This window comes from Heloderma suspectum, chromosome 6 (assembly GCF_057233095.1).
Source record: "Heloderma suspectum isolate Gila_16-S chromosome 6, 16-S_ref, whole genome shotgun sequence".
Taxonomy (NCBI): domain Eukaryota; kingdom Metazoa; phylum Chordata; class Lepidosauria; order Squamata; family Helodermatidae; genus Heloderma; species Heloderma suspectum.
This window is the reverse complement of record NC_139463.1, coordinates 47058746-47077996: the sequence shown is the minus strand read 5'-3', so window position 1 is coordinate 47077996 and position 19251 is coordinate 47058746. Positions and strand designations below refer to the sequence as shown.

Below are 19251 nucleotides of genomic sequence, written 5' to 3'. Positions count from 1 at the left end.
AAAGCACACAACACAGTTCACCAACAGGAGGAAGAAACGCAAATGCTCAAGAGCCTTTTGACTGACGTCAGCACTACCTGGAGGACAGTTTAGACAGTGCCCTGTTGAGAACCTCTGGGGTGTCATCCCCCGGGGCTGCCTGGGCGACCTCCGACTTGCACTCACTGTCAGATGCAGTTTCTCCATCCAGCTTGTTTTCCAACTCTGATTCCTGCATGGCAAAAGAGACAGGAATTTACTGCAAACAAGCAGGGAGGATCAACTTTAGCTCCCAAAAATAAATAAATCTACTCCAAGGAGGAGGGGATTCCCACAGGACGAAGGAAAGGGAGAGAGCAAGTGTGCAAGCCCGCAGCATAATCCGAACCACAGTTAGGGTAGCGGGGATGGGTTTTTTCCTTCACTAGACCATCAATAGCCACAGAGGAGAAAGCAGCTGCTGTTCACTTTGCACATTTTAAAACTCCATTACTTAAATGCATTCACACTGCAATGCTCCACCAAGTAGGAGATTCACAGCAGGAATGGAAATTGGCTCTAGATTTAAAAAATAGTAGGTTAGTGAGAGTGCCAACATAAGTACTCATCCCCTTTAATAAAAGTCATAGCATTCCTCAGTATAGCGAAAGAGAGAGAAGATGCAAAGGCTGCCTGAAGCCACTGGGTAGTTGAGATGGCAAGCGGGCAGCAAATCTAGCTTGGATAGGGACAGCCAAATTCTCAGAGACTTGTAGTGGTTTCTATTGTCTCAGCGACAGAGCGAGAGGCCATTTCCTGAGGTGAACCAACAGTAGAAAGGAAACACTGCACTATGCATGGGCCGTACCACCCCACCCCCCATATCGGGACATACAAGGCTGCAGCCAGCCATCAGCACGTCTGCCCAGATCGCAGGAGGAATGGCTGTGGCTTTTTTCACCTATTTAGCTACTTTTCTACTTTAAAGGTACCCAAGGTGGCACGCAATGCAAAACAAAACAAACATTTATGCTTCAACAGAAGGAAAAAAGAAAGAACATCAATAAAAACGTTAAAAAAAGTAAAAACAAAAATCACAATATAATTGCAACCTAGAAACACAGTCTAAGAGCTGCAGTAAAAGACTCCACATACAATCCCCCGACAGCAACCTATATTTATCAACATGCAGGGCAGCCTTTCAGCAATGCAAGTTTTTCACGGTACAGTGAAAACTGACTGGGGAGATGTCCAGGCAGATGTCCCTCAGGAGTGAGTTCCATAACTGGGTTCCACAGAGAAAAGGCCCTACCTGCTCCCATCTCTCTCCCCCTCACTGACACGCATACTTTGGTCCTTTTCACATGTCACAGCCACGCAGATTTTTCTTTTAAATCCTACATTGTTGTCCACACCACCTAATCACTCCTGCTGTAAACAGAAGCAGCTAAACAACCCAGGAATATGTCATCCCTGGATTGTTTGCTGTGATACGTGAACCAGGAACTCTGGCTTGTCTCTCTCCCGACAAGCCAGAGTTGGGAAGAGACAAGCTAGAGTTCCTGGTTGGCACAGCACAGCAAATAACCAGCAACAGAGGATCCCTGGCATGTTTAGCTGCTCCCACTCACAGCAGGAGCGATCGGACAGCGTGCATCAGCACGCTTGCTCATTCACAACAACCCAGGTTATTGTGACATGCAAAGCAGTCCTTTAGCTAAATTATGGAACAGCGAGCACAGTCTCTGCATCACACCACAGAGAGCAGGGAGGAAAATATGGGAAAATACTACGCTTCCTCCAGCAAAGGAGATCGTTACCTTGTCATCGTGCTGGAACTGGAGCACCTCAATGACATCATGAGCTAAACCGTGAAGGGACACCCAAGATGGGAAGGTCATGGCAGAGAGATCAGACTAAATACGATCCCTGGGGAAGGAAACAGCAACCCACCCCAGTATTCTTGCTATGAAAACTAAATGGATCAGTACAACCAGAGATATGCCGGTATACCGTCGGAAGATGGGACTCCCAGGTCGGAAGATGGTCAAAATGCTACTGGGGAGGAATAGAGGATAAGTTCAACTAGCCCCAGATGTGATAACGCAGCTAGCTCAAAGCCGAAAGGACGGCTAGCAGCCGATGGTGCTGGTGGTGAACGACGAATCCGATGTTCTAAAGATCAACACACCATAGGAACCTGGAGCCAGGGCAAATTGGATGTGGCTACTGGGGAGATGTCAAGATTAAATATAGACATTTTGGGTGTCAGTGAACTGAAATGGACTGGAATGGGCCACTTCACATCAAACGACCACCAGATCTACTACTGTGGACAAGAGGACCACAGAAGAAATGGAGTAGCCTTCATAATTAATAATAAAGTGGCTGAAGCAGTGCTTGGATACAATCCAAAAAATGACAGAATGATCTCAATTCAAATTCAGGGTGAGCCATTTAACATCACAGTGATCCAAATATACGCCCCAACCACAGATGCTGAAGAAGCAGATCAGTTCTATGAGGATCTGCAGCACCTACTGGATAGTACGCCAAACAAAGATGTTTTTTTCATTACAGGAGACTGGAATGCTAAGGTGGGTAGTCAAACAACATCTGGAATTACAAGCAAGCATGGTCTTGGAGAACAAAATGAAGCAGGACATAGGCTGACAGAATTTTGCCAAGACAACTCACTGTGTATAACAAACACTCTCTTCCAACAACCTAAGAGACGACTTTATACATGGACTTCACCAGACGGTCGACACTGAAATCAGATTGACTACATCCTTTGTAGCCAAAGGTGGCGGACATCTATGCAGTTGGTAAAAACAAGACCTGGAGCTGACTGTAGTTCAGATCACAAACTTCTTATTGCACAATTTAGAATCAGACTTAAGAGAATAGGGAAGACCAGTTAGATATGAGCTCACTAATATTCCTAATGAATATGCAGCGGAGGTGAAGAATAGATTTAAGGGACTAGATTTAGTAGATAGGGTCCCGGAAGAACTATGGACAGAAGGAACATTGTTCAGGAGGCGGCCCAAGAAAGAAGGAAAGCAAAAGGCAACAGTGATAGGGGGAGATATACCCAATTAAATGCAAAATTCCAGAGGTTAGCCAGAAGAGATAAGGAATTATTATCCTTACACCCATTTATAAGCGGAAGAAGGTAAAAGAATTACCTTCTATTCCGCGGAAGCGGAAGAAGGTAATAGAATAGGAAGGACAAGAGACCTCTTCCAGAAAATTAGAAACATCGGAGGTAAATTCCAGGCAAAAATGGGTATGATCAAAAACAAAGATGGCAAGGACCTAACAGAAGCAGAAGAGATCAAGAAAAGGTGGCAAGAATATATGGAAGATCTGTATAGGAAGGATAATAATATCGGGGATAGATTTGACGGTGTGGTCAGTGAGCTAGAGCCAGACATCCTGAAGAGTGAGGTTGAATGGGCCTTAAGAAGCATTGCTAATAACAAGGCAGCAGGAGATGACGGTATCCCAGCTGAACTGTTTAAAATCTTGCAAGTTGATGCTGTCAAGGTGATGCATGCCATACGCCAGCAAATTTGGAAAACACAAGAATGGCCAACAGATTGGAAAAAATCCACATATCCCCATACCAAAAAAGGGAAGCACCAAAGAATGTTCAAACTATCGAACAATGGCACTTATTTCACATGCCAGTAAGGTAATGCTCAAGATCTTGCAAGGTAGACTCCAGCAATTCATGGAACAAGAATTGCCAGATGTACAAGCTGGGTTTAGAAAAGGCAGAGGAACTAGAGACCAAATTGCCAATATCCGCTGGATAATGGAGAAAGCCAGGGAGTTTCAGAAAAACATCTATTTCTGTTTTATTGACTATTCTAAAGCCTTTGACTGTGTGGTCATCACAAATTGTGGCAAGTTCTTGGTGGTATGGGGATACCAAGTCATCTTGTCTGCCTCCTGAGCAATCTGTATAACAACCAAGTAGCAACGGTAAAAACAGACCACGGATCAACGGACTGGTTTAAGATTGGGAAAGGAGTACGGCAGGGTTGTATACTCTCACCCTACCTATTCAACCTGCATGCAGAGCACATCATGCGACATGCTGGGCTTGATGAAGCCAAGGCTGGCATTAAAATCGCTGGGAGAAACATTAACAATCTCAGCTATGCAGATGATACCACTTTGATGGCTGAAAGCGAGGAGGAGCTGAGGAACCTCATGACCAAGGTGAAAGAAGAAAGTGCAAAAGCTGGGTTGCAGTTCAACCTCAAAAAAAAACAAGATTATGGCAACCAGCTTGATTAATAACTGGCAAATAGAGGGAGAAAACGTGGAGGCAGTGACAGACTTTGTCTTTCTAGATGCAAAGATTACTGCAGACGCTGACTGCAGCCAGGAAATCAGAAGACGTTTACTACTTGGGAGGAGAGCAATGACAAATCTTGATAAAATAGTGAAGAGCAGAGACATCACACTGACAACAAAGGTCCGCATAGTTCAAGCAATGGTATTCCCCATATGGCTGCGAGAGCTGGACCATAAGGAAGGCTGAGCGAAGGAAGATAGATGCTTTTGAACTGTGGTGCTGAAGAAAATTCTGAGAGTGCCTTGGACTGCAAGAAGATCAAACCAGTCCAAGAAAGTCTTACTCTAAACCAGTCTTACTCCAGGAAAGAAACCCAGACTGCTCACTTGAGGGAAGGATATTAAAGGCAAAACTGAAGTACTTTGGCCACATAATGAGAAGACGGGATACCCTGGAGAAGAAGCTGATGCTAGGGAAAGTGGAAAGCAAAAGGAAGAGGGGCCGACCAAGGGCAAGATGGATGGATGATATTGTGGAGGTGATGAACTCGACCTTGGGGGAGCTGGGGGTGGCGACGGCCGACAGGAAGCTCTGGAGTGGGCTGGTCCATGAAGTCACGAAGAGCCGGAAGCGACTGACTGAATAAACAACAAACACTACGCTCCCCGTCCCCTCCCCCTGGTTCAACCTATCCCATCCAGGCCCCCCTGTGTCAAGGGGACCTGCAAGCAAACAGCTCCAGACAAATACAGAAACTAAACCACATGGCCCAGAGGAAGAACAGCCTACCAGGCCAAATTAACTAGGGTGTCTGGATTCTTATATCTACTGAATTTTCTGCTTGTTCATTTGGGCTAAGATTGAAAGAGGCTCACAAAAGAAGCCTGCACAGGCCTAAACTAATTTTTCCTCTTTTTCCTTGCATAAACTGATCTCTCCCCGCACCTTTATTTTGCTGTATCACAAACTACTTTTGAAAACTCTCCTCAGTCTCCAGACCAAACCACCATGCAACATTGGGGGAGGGGGACGGGACACACATATGTTTAGAAAAGGGCTGCTACTTGAGAGAGAAAAACAGGTGTAAAGCAGGCCCGTTGGGTGCAAGGAATCCCATAGTTCTTTGCATCTTGGCTTTTCAGTGCAATCCTGTGCATGTTTACTTGAAAGTAAGTCCCACGGTATTCAGCAGCATTTACTCCCTAGTAAGCGTGATCAGGATTGCTGCCACGCAGCACAAGCCTATGCATGTGTGCTCACACTTACGGGCCATCGAGCTCTATGGGGCTTACTCCCAGGGAAGCATGCATAGGAACACTGCTTTAGTCTCTGCTCAAAGAATGTTTTGCCAAGCCAAGAATAACTTATTTAGAATGCAGCTCTGTTCAGCACAGACTACCTTGCAGGGTTCTTGAGAACACGAAGTGTGGGAGGGGGAAAGAACCCACATTTGCCAATCTGAGCTCCTCAGTGGAAGATACAAAACGTGATAAATAAAACCACACACCACAAGAGCAGCGCAATCCCAACTGGGGTTGGGGAGGATCTACTACCATAGGTTTAGATCTGGGAGGATCTAGTGGCTCACGTCAGCCAGGGTGGAAAGTACGGGGGGGGGCACGTTTGCCAGGCTTTTCAGCCCAGTGATCTTTCCGTTTTAAATCCCCCACCTCCACGGAAAGCAATGGGGGAGAACGGCATAGCTGAGGACCCTGAACTGGGTTCCTTGCAGGGGAACAGATCAGTTTTGGATAGAGCAGATCCAAAGTGGGCTCCACCCTGCCTTGGAGTGCCCTTTGGGGACCCTATGCATGCCACCCCCAGCAGCAGAGTTCCACTGGTGGAGCTTTCCGCGGGTGCAGCAGGGTCCTCTGGGTGCAGCAGAGCTCCCATTCCCACTGTGGCACTCCTTTCCTCCGATGGAGTGTACCCCTGCCATATCCAAACCCCCTCCAGCAGGCAACAGGAGTTTAGGACTGCACTGTACATCTGGAAGTTAGAAGGACTGCGCATATTCCTGCGCATGTTAGAAGGACTGTGCATATTCCTACATTAACTGCCCTGAGAACTTTATTGAAGGGCAGGGTATAAATCCCTAAAATAAAATAATCAGGGCCAGCTTGCTCACAGCACATGCTCAGGGTTCCATTTCAAGCTGGCAAGAAGTTGAGTGGGTAACATGGCTCAGCACAAACAAGAAACCCAAACCCAAAGAGGGATATAGAGGGCCAAGCATGTTCTGGGCGGATTTCTGGGCTTACCAGAGCGTGTTAATGATACAGGAGTGTGCTTAGTGTAGGGTGGGGGAAGAGTAGCAAAGCGGAAGCAAAAGGGCTGGATAACTGGCAGTCTTCCCATCTCCTATGCACATCACAGCTGCCCCTCTGCAAATCACTGGTTTACGCACAGATCAGAAAGCCAAGCTAGTTTGTTGCTTGCTAGCCTGCTGTGCTCTGGTCCAACCCAGAGGTTTCTATGGTAACCACCCCCTGCTCTCTCTCACATACAGGGAGGCACACTGCTTCCGTTGCTCCTGGCAATCCTTACACAATTGGGTTACCACACAAGCATGAAGTGTTGTAACCTGCGCAAAAAACTGATTGGGTACATCTGGCATACTGACGCTAGCAATCCCAATAATTTCAATGGGATGGAATATTTTAAAATGTGAATTAAAATTAAATGCACACACAGAAGTAGTGTTTTGCCAGCAGCCTACTGAAAAAGGAAGGTGCATAGCTCAGTGGTGGAGCAGATGCTTTGAGCCCAAAAGGTTCAAGGATCAATCCCCAGGATCTCCAGGTAGGACTGGGAACGAATCCTGCCTGAAACGCTGGAGAGCCATTGCTGCCAGTCAGTGCAGACAATAACTGGCCATGAGCCAGGTGAACCAGCATAAGGCTCGGAGATTCAGACGTATGGTGGAAACTGCACAAGTTGGTAACTCAAGACTGAACCACCAGCAAGCCTCATGAGATCCAGAATTCCAAAATGGGACCTGAACTCGACAAATTACACAGGAATCATTCCTATGGCTTTCAAAACATAACATCTGAAACAGCCGGTCTAGACTATTAAACTTTACAGAGTTGATCATTTCCAACTGACAGAGACTAATGAGGTAACTATCATGACTTGCACAGAGACTAATGCAGAGATGTGAGCCAGTGTAGTGCGGTGGTGAGAGTGTTGGACTGGGAGCTGGGAGATCTGGGTTGTAGTCCCCACTTGGCCATGGAAGCTCACTGGATGACTCAGCCCAACCTACCTCACAGGATTGTTGTTGTGAGGATAAAATGGAGAGGAGGGGGATAATGTAAGCCACCTTGGGTTCCTTGCAGGAAGAAAAAAGGCGGAATAGAAATGCAGTAAATGAATAAATAATAAACTAAATAATAAAATAACAAAGTAGAAAGCCAGACAACAGCTGACAATTGGCTTTTATTGGGCTAAATCCTATGGAGAAGGGGGAGTAAATGTCTGAATTGGGGGTCAAGAGAAACAGACCATGCTTCTACCAGGTAAAAAATGGATAAAGTAAAACAAAAGCTAAATTATAGTGCTGAGATGCAACAAGATGAGCAAAACAATACATATCTTTGTATTTATGAGTTCAAGAACGCAAAGGCCTGATAACTGTAGATTCTACACACATCCACAATACCACCCCCATCAGCAAATTTTGGCTGAGCTTGGAAACCAATCGAAGATTTCTGGATGCCAGGACTCTGCCCTGTGCTTCAGTGCCATCCGGTTCCTGTATACTCAGAACCGTGTCTTCTGTCCCATAGGTCATACTCCCAGCTAACTGCAGTCCTAGGCATGCTTAAGTCCCATCAACGTCCATAGGACTTGCTTGCGAGCGGACTTGCAGAGGATTGGGCTACTGGTTCACAACCCCTCACTGCACCTCTGCCGGCTTGGTCCTACAGCTCCAAGCCTGAGGTGGAAAGGAGGATGGTCGGGGTCTCCACAGTCATGTTGAGCATCGGAGGCCCGGCATGCGGAGACCCCCTGCCCGCTCCTCTTTCCAGCTCCAAACTCGGAGCTGGGAAAAGGAGCAGAGGATGCTTGCAGAAATAGGTCCGGGGATACTTGGAGCAATTCTGCCTGCCACCCACTTCCCAAATGGAGCTGGAGAGGTGAGTAAGAATCCTCCCTCCTAAAGCTCAACACAACAGAGGGGGTGCACTCTGCCCCGTCCCCAGTACCAAGCAAGGGTGGAGGGTTGGGTTCCACTCGCCACCCTTGCCAAAAGGTGGGCAGGATGGAAGACTCCCATTCACAGACCAGGAAAGAGAAGAATCCGCTCAGCACACCTGTAAAACTGGGCAGAATTGCCCGCAAAAGCTTTTGTAATCTGCCCAGAAAATATCCATTATTGGTGGATTAAAAATGTAATAAATACATGAGCGGTAGGTGGCAGGCAAGAGGAGGCTAGTTTTCAGCCAGGTTGTAAAGAAGTGCCTGGGCTGTGCCTCCTCAGACCGCAGGCGAGGCTCGCAGGATGGACTGCTCCTCCGTACACAGAGTTTCCTCACTGCACACAGCAAGCTAGCATGGCAGGGAGGAGGCTAACCTAGAACCTTCCCCATGACATAAAGAGATTTCCATCTACAAGGAGGACTTATTTATTTTGGTATGGAAGAACATTTAGTCACATGAGCCTCCCATCCCCAGTGCGGGCAGGAGTGTCCAGACCAGCTCAGCGAGAACTAGCCACAGTAGCCATTCTTCTCTACTCTGCAACAATTTCCTCCAGCAGCATCACAATTATTCAGCTGGAATGCATCTGCATTCTTCAGGGAAATTCCACAGGAGATGCATGAATCCAGCTCTTTACAGGATGGATGCTTCTTTCTCCAGGTTTGCATGTCTCACTAGGAACACGTGATTCAGTGCCTAAGTAATGCTCTACCAGAGAAGCCCTGAATATATTCAGCAAACCTCAGACAGATACTTAGACTAAAGCCGAGTTTGGAAATAGGGTAAAACAGCTCTACGTTGACAAGGGACACAGTACTTACCTAGTCGGCAGAAAAGTCCGCTTATGAACAAAAAGTGCAGGCTCAGCTTTCAGTTCAGGCTCAGTTTCAGGCCTTTAAATACAGCTCATAAGCTCAAGTTTAAGTACAGACCTCAGTCCAGTTTAAGAGATCATATTTTAGTTCAGCTTTAAAAAGAGAAGTATAAGATGCATGCTGAGCCAAGCTCAGAGTGAGTCAGACCCTTGCATTCTCAGAAGGGATCTAACGTCATCCTCTCCTTAATCCCCACCCATTGTCCACTCTGCTGACAGAAATCTCCATTCCAGGGGGCTCAATTAGTTTTCCCACTCACTGAAATCTAGTGAGCCTCGCTTGGCTCTTCTAATCTAATTGGCAGCAGCTGCAGCAGCAGTTGGAGAAAGCTGTCTGGGACTATAAATGCACAGCATGCTTACGAAGGAGCCAACTCCATGAACACCAGCCCACAAAGCATCAAGGAAATAAAAAGCTAAACAGGCAAGTGAAGCACCTGTGTAAGTTTAGCAACAGGGTGAGGAGGCCAGGACAGTCAACCATTTCCTCTTTCCGATAATAAATAACTTAGCTTTTCAGGTAAATAAACCTATTAAAGACACTCACGACGACAGAGAGCCAGCAGGGTTATGCGAGTTTTCCAGTGTACTGCACTGAGTGCCATATGGATGAGTACCTGCCTGCTGGACAGAGGTTGTGGTCATGTGCTCTGTGCAATGAGCTCCTTAGGTCTCAGGGAAGAATATTCCTTGAGGCCAAGGTGACCCGGAGAAGCTTAGAAAGGCAGAGAGATTGCTGACCAAGGCCTTCGGGGACCTCATAGCAGCGTCCCAATCCCTGGGTGACAGCTCCTCTGCTATCATGGAGGATGAGGTCTCAGGGAGGGGGGGCATCACTCTGAGGAAGAGGGAAATGATCCCTCAGAAGGGATCCTGTCCTTGGGGGATGAAGAAATATATTCTCAATCCAAGGATATGCCGCCAGGGGGGTTGTGGCACTGGGTAATTCCATAATTAGATGCGTAGAGAGCTGGCTTGCTACAGGTGTATAGTTTGCATGCAATTTGTCTGCCTGGGGTAACGGTTGACCCCATCTTATTACATTATTTTTATTCATTATTACATTTACATCCCACCCATTTTCCTCTTGCAAGGACCCCAAGGCAGCTTACATGGTCCTCGTCCTCCTTTCCATTTTATCCTCACAACCATCCTGTGAGGTAGGCTGGCTGAGGGTCAGCGACTGGCCCAAAGTCAGCCAGTGAGCTTCATGGCTGAGTGGGGACTAGAACCTGGGTCTCCCCAGTCCAACACTCTAACCACTCCACCACACTGGCTCCAGACATGTTATCTAGATAGCCTGGTAAATAGTGCTGGGGTGGAGTCCATAGCGGTAGCACATGTCAGCACCAGTGTTGTGGGGAAATGTAGTCATGAGGTCCTGAAAGACAAATTTAGGTTGCCGGGTAGGACACTGAAAGCCAGAACCTCCAAGGTAGCTTCCTCTGAAATGCAACCTGTTGCAAATACAGGGCCAACTAGAGAGGTGAAGCTAAGGAGTCTCAATGTGTGGATGAGATGGTGGTGTAGGGAAGAGGGGTTTAGATTTGTCAGGCACTGGGGAACACTTTAGGACAAGCTGGGACGGGCTCCACATGAACAAGAATGGAACCAGGCGGTTGGTGTGTAACATAAAAAGGTGGCAGAGCAGCCTTAAAACTTCCCCCTTGGGGAAAACCGTCAGGAGCTCAACAGTGTCCACTTCAGCATTGCACAAATTGGGGATGGGACAGAAATAGTCCACAAAGACAAAGATGATAGCTTTAAACAGGATTATCGACCAAGTGAAGAACACATAGCTATCACTTTTGTTTCCAGAAAATCCTGGAATTAGGCCATTCCCAGAAGAATACAGGGTGCTTTCAGCCAAAGAAAACACAACAAGGAAAAGCCGATCACAAAGAACTTTCTTATCTTATCAGAGGCACGTGTATAGCAACCCAAGAGCCAACCACTTAGACCTTTGGCATCTGTTACCCAACCCTGGACACGTTGGAAACATCTATTATGGACAGCAAAACATACAGGCACACATCATAATCTAAAACGCCCTTCCCCAACCTGGGGCCCTTCAGATGTGTTGGACTACAACTCCCAGCATTCTCCAGCCAGCCAGAGTGCTTGCTGGAGGATGCTGGGAGTTGTGGTTCAACCCAACTGGAAGGCATCAAGTTGGGGAAGGCTGACCTAAATGTCACACTGATTTGCTATTTACAACAGTGGCAGTTGTTATCAGACGTTTCACCAGGGATGGGGCCTTATTCCAGGGTTGCTGCTATTTCAACCACCACTATTTCATGTCTGGAACAACCAGAAGGACCACAGCCTGAGCTACCGGTTCATACATGATGTTGTGTGACAGAACTCAGAAGAGCCAAGACCATGTACTGCCATAACGTCAGAACCAGAAGTCAGTATGGGAAGAGCCCAGGATGGGGAAGGGCCTAGCGGAAGAACACCTGCTTTGCACAGAGAGGGTCCAGGTTCAATTCCCGGCATCTCCTTCTTGTAGAAAGCCAGCTTCAAACCAGCCATTAAGGGGAAAGCAACCCGTGTATTGCATGCATCTCCTAATGTTTTTGCTCAGGCTGAACATGTTTGTTTCCTCACTTCCCACCCCCTTACTGAGTATTTTCTAGCAAGAGGGGGTGAAAACCTATTTCAGCACTTCCATTTTTGCTGCATCACATCTGACTAGCATCCTTTTGTTGTGTGTGGAAGCTCACAAATTTTTTTAGCCTATACAGGCAGAGAAGAGAAGACTGAGTTCCTGGCTTAATTTTTCTTTTTCTTTTATACACACACAAGAGCAGAGACACAACACCCTAAAAGGGAATGTGTCCCTTAGAATGCAGTTGGTAGTTAACATGATTTGGATTGCAAGAGCCAAATAGCAAATGCCTAAACAACAGGGGATAATACAGGCAGCGAATAAGAGATTGTACAGGAGAGAAAAAAAGTTCAGGCAAAATGATCAGCTACCAACCATTTCGACAGCAACCAACTTACCACTAGTATTTTTTTTTTTTTAGTGAGCAAAGAGTTCTATAACAGCCTGGCAAATAAGAACAAAGAGTAAACTGCTCTGATGCCATGTCCTTACATTCCAGCCTTCCCCAACCATGTACCCTCCAAATGTTTTGGGCTACAAATCCCAGCATTCCTGACCTTTGGCAATACTAGGGAAGGCTGCTAGAGCCTCACATCCCCAAGAGAAACTAAGCCTTATTCATCCCTTATTAGGCTCGCCCCTCCCTTCCCTCCTCCCCTCTGTCTAATTTTAGACTGTAAGCTCCATGAGGCAGGGACTTGCCAGGGCTTGCAGAGGGGTGAACATAAGAAGCGCCCTGCTGGATCAGACCACGGGTCCATCTAGTCCAGCATTCTGTTCACCGGGTGGCCAACCAGCTGTCGACCAGGAACCCACAAGCAGGACACGAGTGCAACAGCACCCTCCCACACGTACACAAACCCATAAACATAGACACGGAAGCTCACTATACGGGTCTTTGTTTTCATGAGCAGTTATCCTTATTTCAGTGTAAACCCAACTAATTTTAGTCAGTCGCAAAGCAGATTAGAGGAGTAAAACCCCAGTAAGCCAATTTTAGAGCAAAACAAGATTGCTGAATCCTGCGCAAACAGCATGAGGAAGACTAGTGTCACATCATGTGTTGACAGCTGTGTCTTTGGCGCTGCTTCTCTTTTCGAAAGGACCCACCATTCAGTTACAGAGTTCACATTCTACCTGAAGTTAATGTATTTCGAATCCACTTTGGACATGCTTTACAACTGAAGAAACCTGATGTTTAAAGGAGAGTTTGAGACTGTGAGAATAGATGAATGCGAGAGCAAACCACAAAGTCTTTTGCAGTAATAATATGAACCACTGTACAGCGGTGGTTTTCAAGCTATATTCTAGAACAACCAAGAATTCTTCAGCTCACCAGGGGTCCCTCAATAAGAAGATCCGTAAGAGCAAACAAGCATCCCAGAATGCAGCTTGTGCAGCAATGTTGTCCCTCTCCACGCTTAGCTACATGAGGGTGCCAGGCGCATTCTTGGGCACACTGTCATCCAGTTCAAGCAGGGCAACAGTGAGAGACAAGAGGTCTGGAGAGAAGCTTGTGTGAACTGAGTGCATGCCTTAGCACAGTCTTTCCCAAACGGTTGCCATGCTGGCTGGAGATGATGTGAGTTACAAGCCAACACATCTGGAGGGCACCAGGTGGCTGCAGGCTGCCAGGGCCAGCCCCACCATTAGGCCGAGTGAGCCAGTTGCCTCAGGAGACAGATGCTGGGAGACAGCAGGAAGGTTTTGGAGGAGACAGCTGTGGGCCACACAGCTTGCCCAGCGCCCCCTAAGGTTGCCTGTTGCCTTCAGGTGTGGCAGAGGATGTTGTCCCATTGCCAGTGCTGAAGAAAGATTAAGCTGCCAGTCCAGTTGGCTTTTCAATGGGAGGGGGCACCATCTTTTCCTTTGGCCCAGGCAGCAAATTATCTTCAGCCAGCCCTGCAGGCTGCCCTAAAACATGTTTCAGAACCTGCTGTAAGCTCACACTGGGGCAGATGTACAGAACATCCTTGGTATCTGAGTTGGTATGGAAAGGATCCACTGAAGGCAGAAAATTGGAAAGCCACCGTAGAATAGGGCAGAACAGCTGTCATATTCAACATCAAAGTATTTAGAGTAGTTCAGCAGTGAGCAAAGTTATTAGTTGGCTTATGGATTGTTTGTTTTAAGTTATTTTGGGGAAAGGTCAGATTTTTTAACAGAAGGGCAGAAGTTCATGTTTGTGACTTGAACATAATTCACAGAGGAATAAAATCAACTACAGATAACTTCTCCAACTAAGTATTTTGTTTCTAGAAAACTTTACCAACTTGGACACAAACATACTGTGGCTTGCTAAGGCACAACTGGCCATGTTGCTGCAACTACAGTCTTTTGCCAAAGAGTTCCGACTCCAAACAGCTTCTGCAAAGGAGCTTCTGAATCCCATCACCAGCTGAGGAAACTGCTTTTCTAACAAACAAACCTTAGCAGATAGTACATTTGTTTCTGTCCCTCTTTTGTTTAAAGAACAGTGATGCTAGAACAGTGATGAGCTCAGGTCAGCAAACACTGAATCATCACTTAACTTTAAATAGGCTACCAAGCATCAAAGATAGTTTTAGCACTTCCATTCCAAAAAGATGTCACTCACTTTATTAACTGCCAGACCATGTAATTTTATAACAATCAAGTTGCATCTCCATACTTAACTGGAGGAATAAACTGCATTGAACTTTGTTGGGCTTATTATCAAGTAAACATGCACAGGACCAAGCTGTAACAGAACTTTACACGAGCTTTTCATTTATTTGTTACATTTCTATACCAGCTAATAGCCAAAGCTCTCTGGGAGGTTCACAAAATAAAAACAAAAACTCTACAACATAATAAAACATAACATAAAAAACTAAAAAAATTACAACAATGAAAAAATAAAACCAAGTAAAAACTACCAGCAGGGCAAGAGCTAAAAAACATTAACACCACTTTTAAAAACTGAACAGCTATAAAGCTTGCTAGAATAAAAAGGTCTTCACCTGGGACCGAAAAGATTGCAATGTAGATGCCAAGCAAGCCTTTCTGGGGTGAGCATTCCACAATTGGCATGCCTCCACTGAAAAGGCCTTCTCCTTAGTAGCCACCCATCGGACTTCATTTGACAGGGGCACTCAGAGGAGGGCCTCTAAAGATGGTATTAGGGTCCAGGCAGGCATCTATAGGATGAGACTAACCTTAAAGTAGGCTGGCCACAAGCTGTTCCCTTGTCTTATCCTCCATGAATTTTTAAAATCCCCATTTAAAACTGTTCAATCTGGTGGCCACCACTACATCTTGTGTTATCGAATTCTTCCTTCATCTGTCTCACCGTTCCGCTTCAGGGGAAGACCACAGAGTTATGAGACAGCGAGTAAAACTCCCTCTTCGCTTCATCTACACTGTCAATAATTTTATACACCTCCATCATGTCTCTCTTTACTCACCTTTTTTCAAAACCAAACAGCTCCAAATGTTGTAACTTTTCCTCATGTTCAATCTCTTTTTTTCACATTCAAAACCAGCTTGGGAATTATGATATATCTCAGGTATATAAACGTTTGTTGAAAGGTAACATTACTTATTAACATTTCATATAGCCCTTCCTGTCCCACAGGTCCAAGGCAGACAACACGCTCCTTCATCTGCACAGCAACCCTATTGTTTATAGGCAGAAAAATGTGGGATGCTGGTGGTGAGTCACTCAAGTCCCTCCAGTGAGCTCTGTTAAGCTCCTGAAGTCGTGTGCTCTGTGAACTGGCATTTAATGTTTTTCCAGTGCAGGATACTAACCATTTATGGAGTGCATCAGATTGCTCAAAGCATTCAACATACATCAGTATGTAATTCTTACAATGACCCTGTACGGTAGGTTAGCATTATCTTCATATTACAGATGAGGGGAGAGCTAAGAAAGAATAATGGCTTGGATAAGGCCACTTAGGGTGCAATCCTATGGCCACTAGACAGCGGCTAGGCAGCCATAGGATTGCTCAGTTTTCAGGAAGCGAGCCCGCGCGCCAAGGTTGGTTCCCGGAGAACAACCTCCCAGCCCCCGCCTTGCAGGCGGTGCACATCATCCTCAGGCTCTGGGTTCGTAAGAGAAGCGTGGAGTAGGTCAAAAACGGGCGTTCCAGGGGCTGGGAGTGCCAGACAATGTTTCCTTTGTGTCGTCCGTCCTCCCCACCCCGTGCTCCGACATCCCACAGCCAGATGTAGCTGCAAATGCAGGGCAGCCAGAACAGGGAGGAGAAGATCCCCTCGGCGCTCCTCCTGCCGTGCACTGAATAGGTGGTCTCCTCCAAGTTTGGAGGCAGCTGCCTAGCCCCATAGGATTGCCGCCCTAGCATGGGGGCAGGGAGCAATTTGTGGCCCTCCAGATGTTGTTGGACTGCAGCTTCCATCAGCCCTAGCCAGCGGAGCTAATGGTCTCAGGATGATGGGAGTTGCAGTCCAATCACATATGGAGGGCCACAGGTTGCCTACCCAGTGAGCTCACACCAGCCGTACATTTCCTGACAAATTTCTGTAGGCAGCTGGTTGGCCGCTGTGTGAACAGAATGCTGGACCGGATGGACCCTTGGTTGGATCCAGCAGGGCTCTTCCCATGTTCTTATGTATAACCCAGTGTCCTATCCACTAGTCAACACTAGCTCTCAGGCACATTTCTCTAGACATCTCCACGTATGGGAAGTGTGCTCAGTCAGCACACCCTTGCCCAGACTGAAGGTGGGGTTTCCCATTCATGGCATCACTAACAGGATGCCGAGTACCGCTGCCTTCCCCATGCCCCTCACATGCTATGCCCATCTTGACTCGCCTGGGATCCTGTGCTGTTTGGCTCATCCATCCAGTTGCATAGCTGCCACCAGGCTGCTTCTGTCCCTTGCCACGGTGCAGGAGGTGGAACCTGTGGCTACACCAGTGTAAGGAAAGCCTTGAGGAAAGCTCCCAGGGATGAATTAAGCACACAGAGCGGGACAGATCATTCAATCCTATACTCAGAAGCAAACTCCACTGTATTCACTGTGGCTTACTTTCAAGTAAGCACTGGCAGAACTGCAGCAAAGGAAGGACTGTCGCTCAGCGGTAGCGCACGTTTTGCACACTGCAGGCCCAGGTTCAATCCCCTGCCAGAAAGACTCCCGTCTGAAACTTTGGGTAGCTGCTGCTGGTCAGATAGTAATCTTCAACCTATTCAGACCTAGTGCCCACTGCTCCCACTCACCTTTGGGAACCCACTTTGTAATGGTTTGCCATAACTTGGCACAGCGGTGCTGCCGTTGCAGCCCATCCTAGGCCCAGCTACCGCCAGTGGTGGGTCAGCTGAAAGCCAGGGGCGGAGACCATCCTTCACCATCCTGATATGTCAGGCTACAAGTCCCATCACCCCCAGCCAGCATGGCTGTTGGGCGGGAATTGTAGCCGAACACTTCTGGAGAGTGCTGAGTTGGGAAAGGATGGTGCAGACATCAGACGGACCAATCTGAACTTGATGGACCAATCGCCTGGCCAAGCTGGCTTCCAGCGCATTCTTACATTTCAACATACATTTAAAGAAAATTAGAAATGGGAACTGCAAACACAGCATAGGTTGAGCAAAAACGCATGCAGCATGGGTTGAGTATCACCACGCGCTGCTTGGATTTCCCAACATGCTGTATTGTTTAAACCACCAGGAGCGAGCGCTGGTGACCTTGGGCGTGGAGACTTAAACAGGGAACAGAACGGAGCGCGCTTCACCTCTCAAGTGTTTCCAGCCTTCCTGAACTGCAGACCAAGCCTTGAAAGTCTATGCCTCGGCATAGGCTGCAATCCTGTATACACTTACCCAGGAGTAAGTCCCATTGAAGCAACGGGGCTTCCTTCTGAGTAGACCTGGGTAGGATTGCACTATTCCAGTAACAGAAAAGCAGGACCATTTAAAAAAAAAAACAAGCTGTGCTTGCGCGAGTTGCGCCTATTTATTTATTTATTTAGTGTCCAGGTCAAACTTCGCTCTGCCAAAATGCAGCCACCGCCACAGCTCTTGTCATCGGCTTGCTGCAGACCGTCAGCAGTTGCAAGGCTCCGGCAGCGATCGACACGCCAGCAGCTTTTATTTATTTATTTATTATTGCATTTATATCCTGCCTTTATTCCTCTTGCAAGGAACCCAAGGCGGCTTACATTATCCTCCTCCTCTCCATTTTATCCTCACAACAACAACCCTGTGAGGTGGGTTGGGCTGAGAGTGTGTGACTGGCCCAAAGTCACCCCGTGAGCTTCCATGGCCGAGTGGGGACTAGAACCCAGATCTCCCAGCTCCCAGTCCAGCTCCCAGTCCCAGTCAACAACCCGGATCTCCCAGCTCCCAGTCCCAGTCCACTACACCACACTGGCTCTCAGATGCGCTGGGCCCTTCCCACCCCTCACCGCGCCGGCCTCGCTCGCGTCTCCTCCGCGGTCCTAGCACGGCTTCGGGGGGCGCTATGCCGAGGCCCGGCGTCGGGCAGGCCGCGCAGGGCTCCGCCGCAGCCGCGGCGGGCCCGATTCCAGGCGGCCTCCTCGAGCGGGCCCGGCTCTGCAGGGAGCTGCGGGAGGCGCGCCCGAGGCCGCGGAAGCGCCGGTCCTGGCGAGCGCGCCCCGGCCGAGGGACGGACGGACGGACGGAGGGGGCCGGGCGGCGCAGCGCGCCACAGCCGCGCCGCGGGCTCTGCGGGAAAAGCCGCCCCGGGGCGCCCCCGCCCCACGCGTCGCCGCCGCGGCGGCTGGATCCTGACGCGACGCGCGCAGCCCGCGCAAGCGGCGCCCCGGCCCGCCCCGCGGGCAGCCCCGCCGCCCGGCCTCACCTTGCCCTCGGCGCCCCGCGGCCCGCCCGCGTCGCGGCCCGGCCTCTGCCGGAGCTCGCTCATCTCGGCTGCTCGCTGCCACAGGCGCGGAGGCTCCTGCCGCGCCCGCCCTGCGCCGCCGCCGCCGCCGCCCGCCCAGGCCCGGGGGGGGGGGTCGAGGCGGGGCCGCGCGGGCCGGGCCAATAGGGGGCGGCGCGCGGCCGCGGCTCCCCGCCCCGTAGCGCTAAGGCGAAGCGGAGGCGCCTCCGGGCTCCGTTTGGCGCTCCGTCTTTTTGTCCTGCGCCGGGGCGGAAATAGCGCGGCCCGAGGGAAGACGAGGCAGAACGGCGGGATGTCGGCCTAGCTGCGACGGGTCCGCAGCCGGGGTCGCTCTGCGGCGCGTGCCCTGAGTCGGAGGGAGCGGGGCCCCTCAGGGCCCCGCTCCCTCCGACTCAGGGCACGCGCCGCAGAGCGACCCCGCGTAGGCTGCCTCAGAGCGATG

General features: G+C 48.7%; 1 protein-coding gene across 2 annotated transcripts in view; it reads right to left on the bottom strand.

Moving 5' to 3' along the window:
* Positions 1-19028, bottom strand: part of CDS2 (CDP-diacylglycerol synthase 2) — a 47908-nt gene extending 28880 nt beyond the window's left edge. Inside the window, exons 1-2 of one of the 2 annotated variants that reach the window (XR_014783769.1) lie at positions 18771-18901; positions 78-211 (exon numbers count right to left, since the gene is read on the bottom strand). Coding sequence is in view for 1 of the 2 variants with exons in the window: in XM_084804199.1 (XP_084660325.1) it covers positions 78-211; positions 18771-18833 (197 nt within the window). In the remaining variant the exon portion in view is untranslated. Of the gene's footprint in view, positions 1-77; positions 212-18770 lie in introns of both variants that reach the window. The other variant, XM_084804199.1, reaches the window with a different exon arrangement.
* Between the last annotated feature and the right edge of the window lie 223 nt (positions 19029-19251).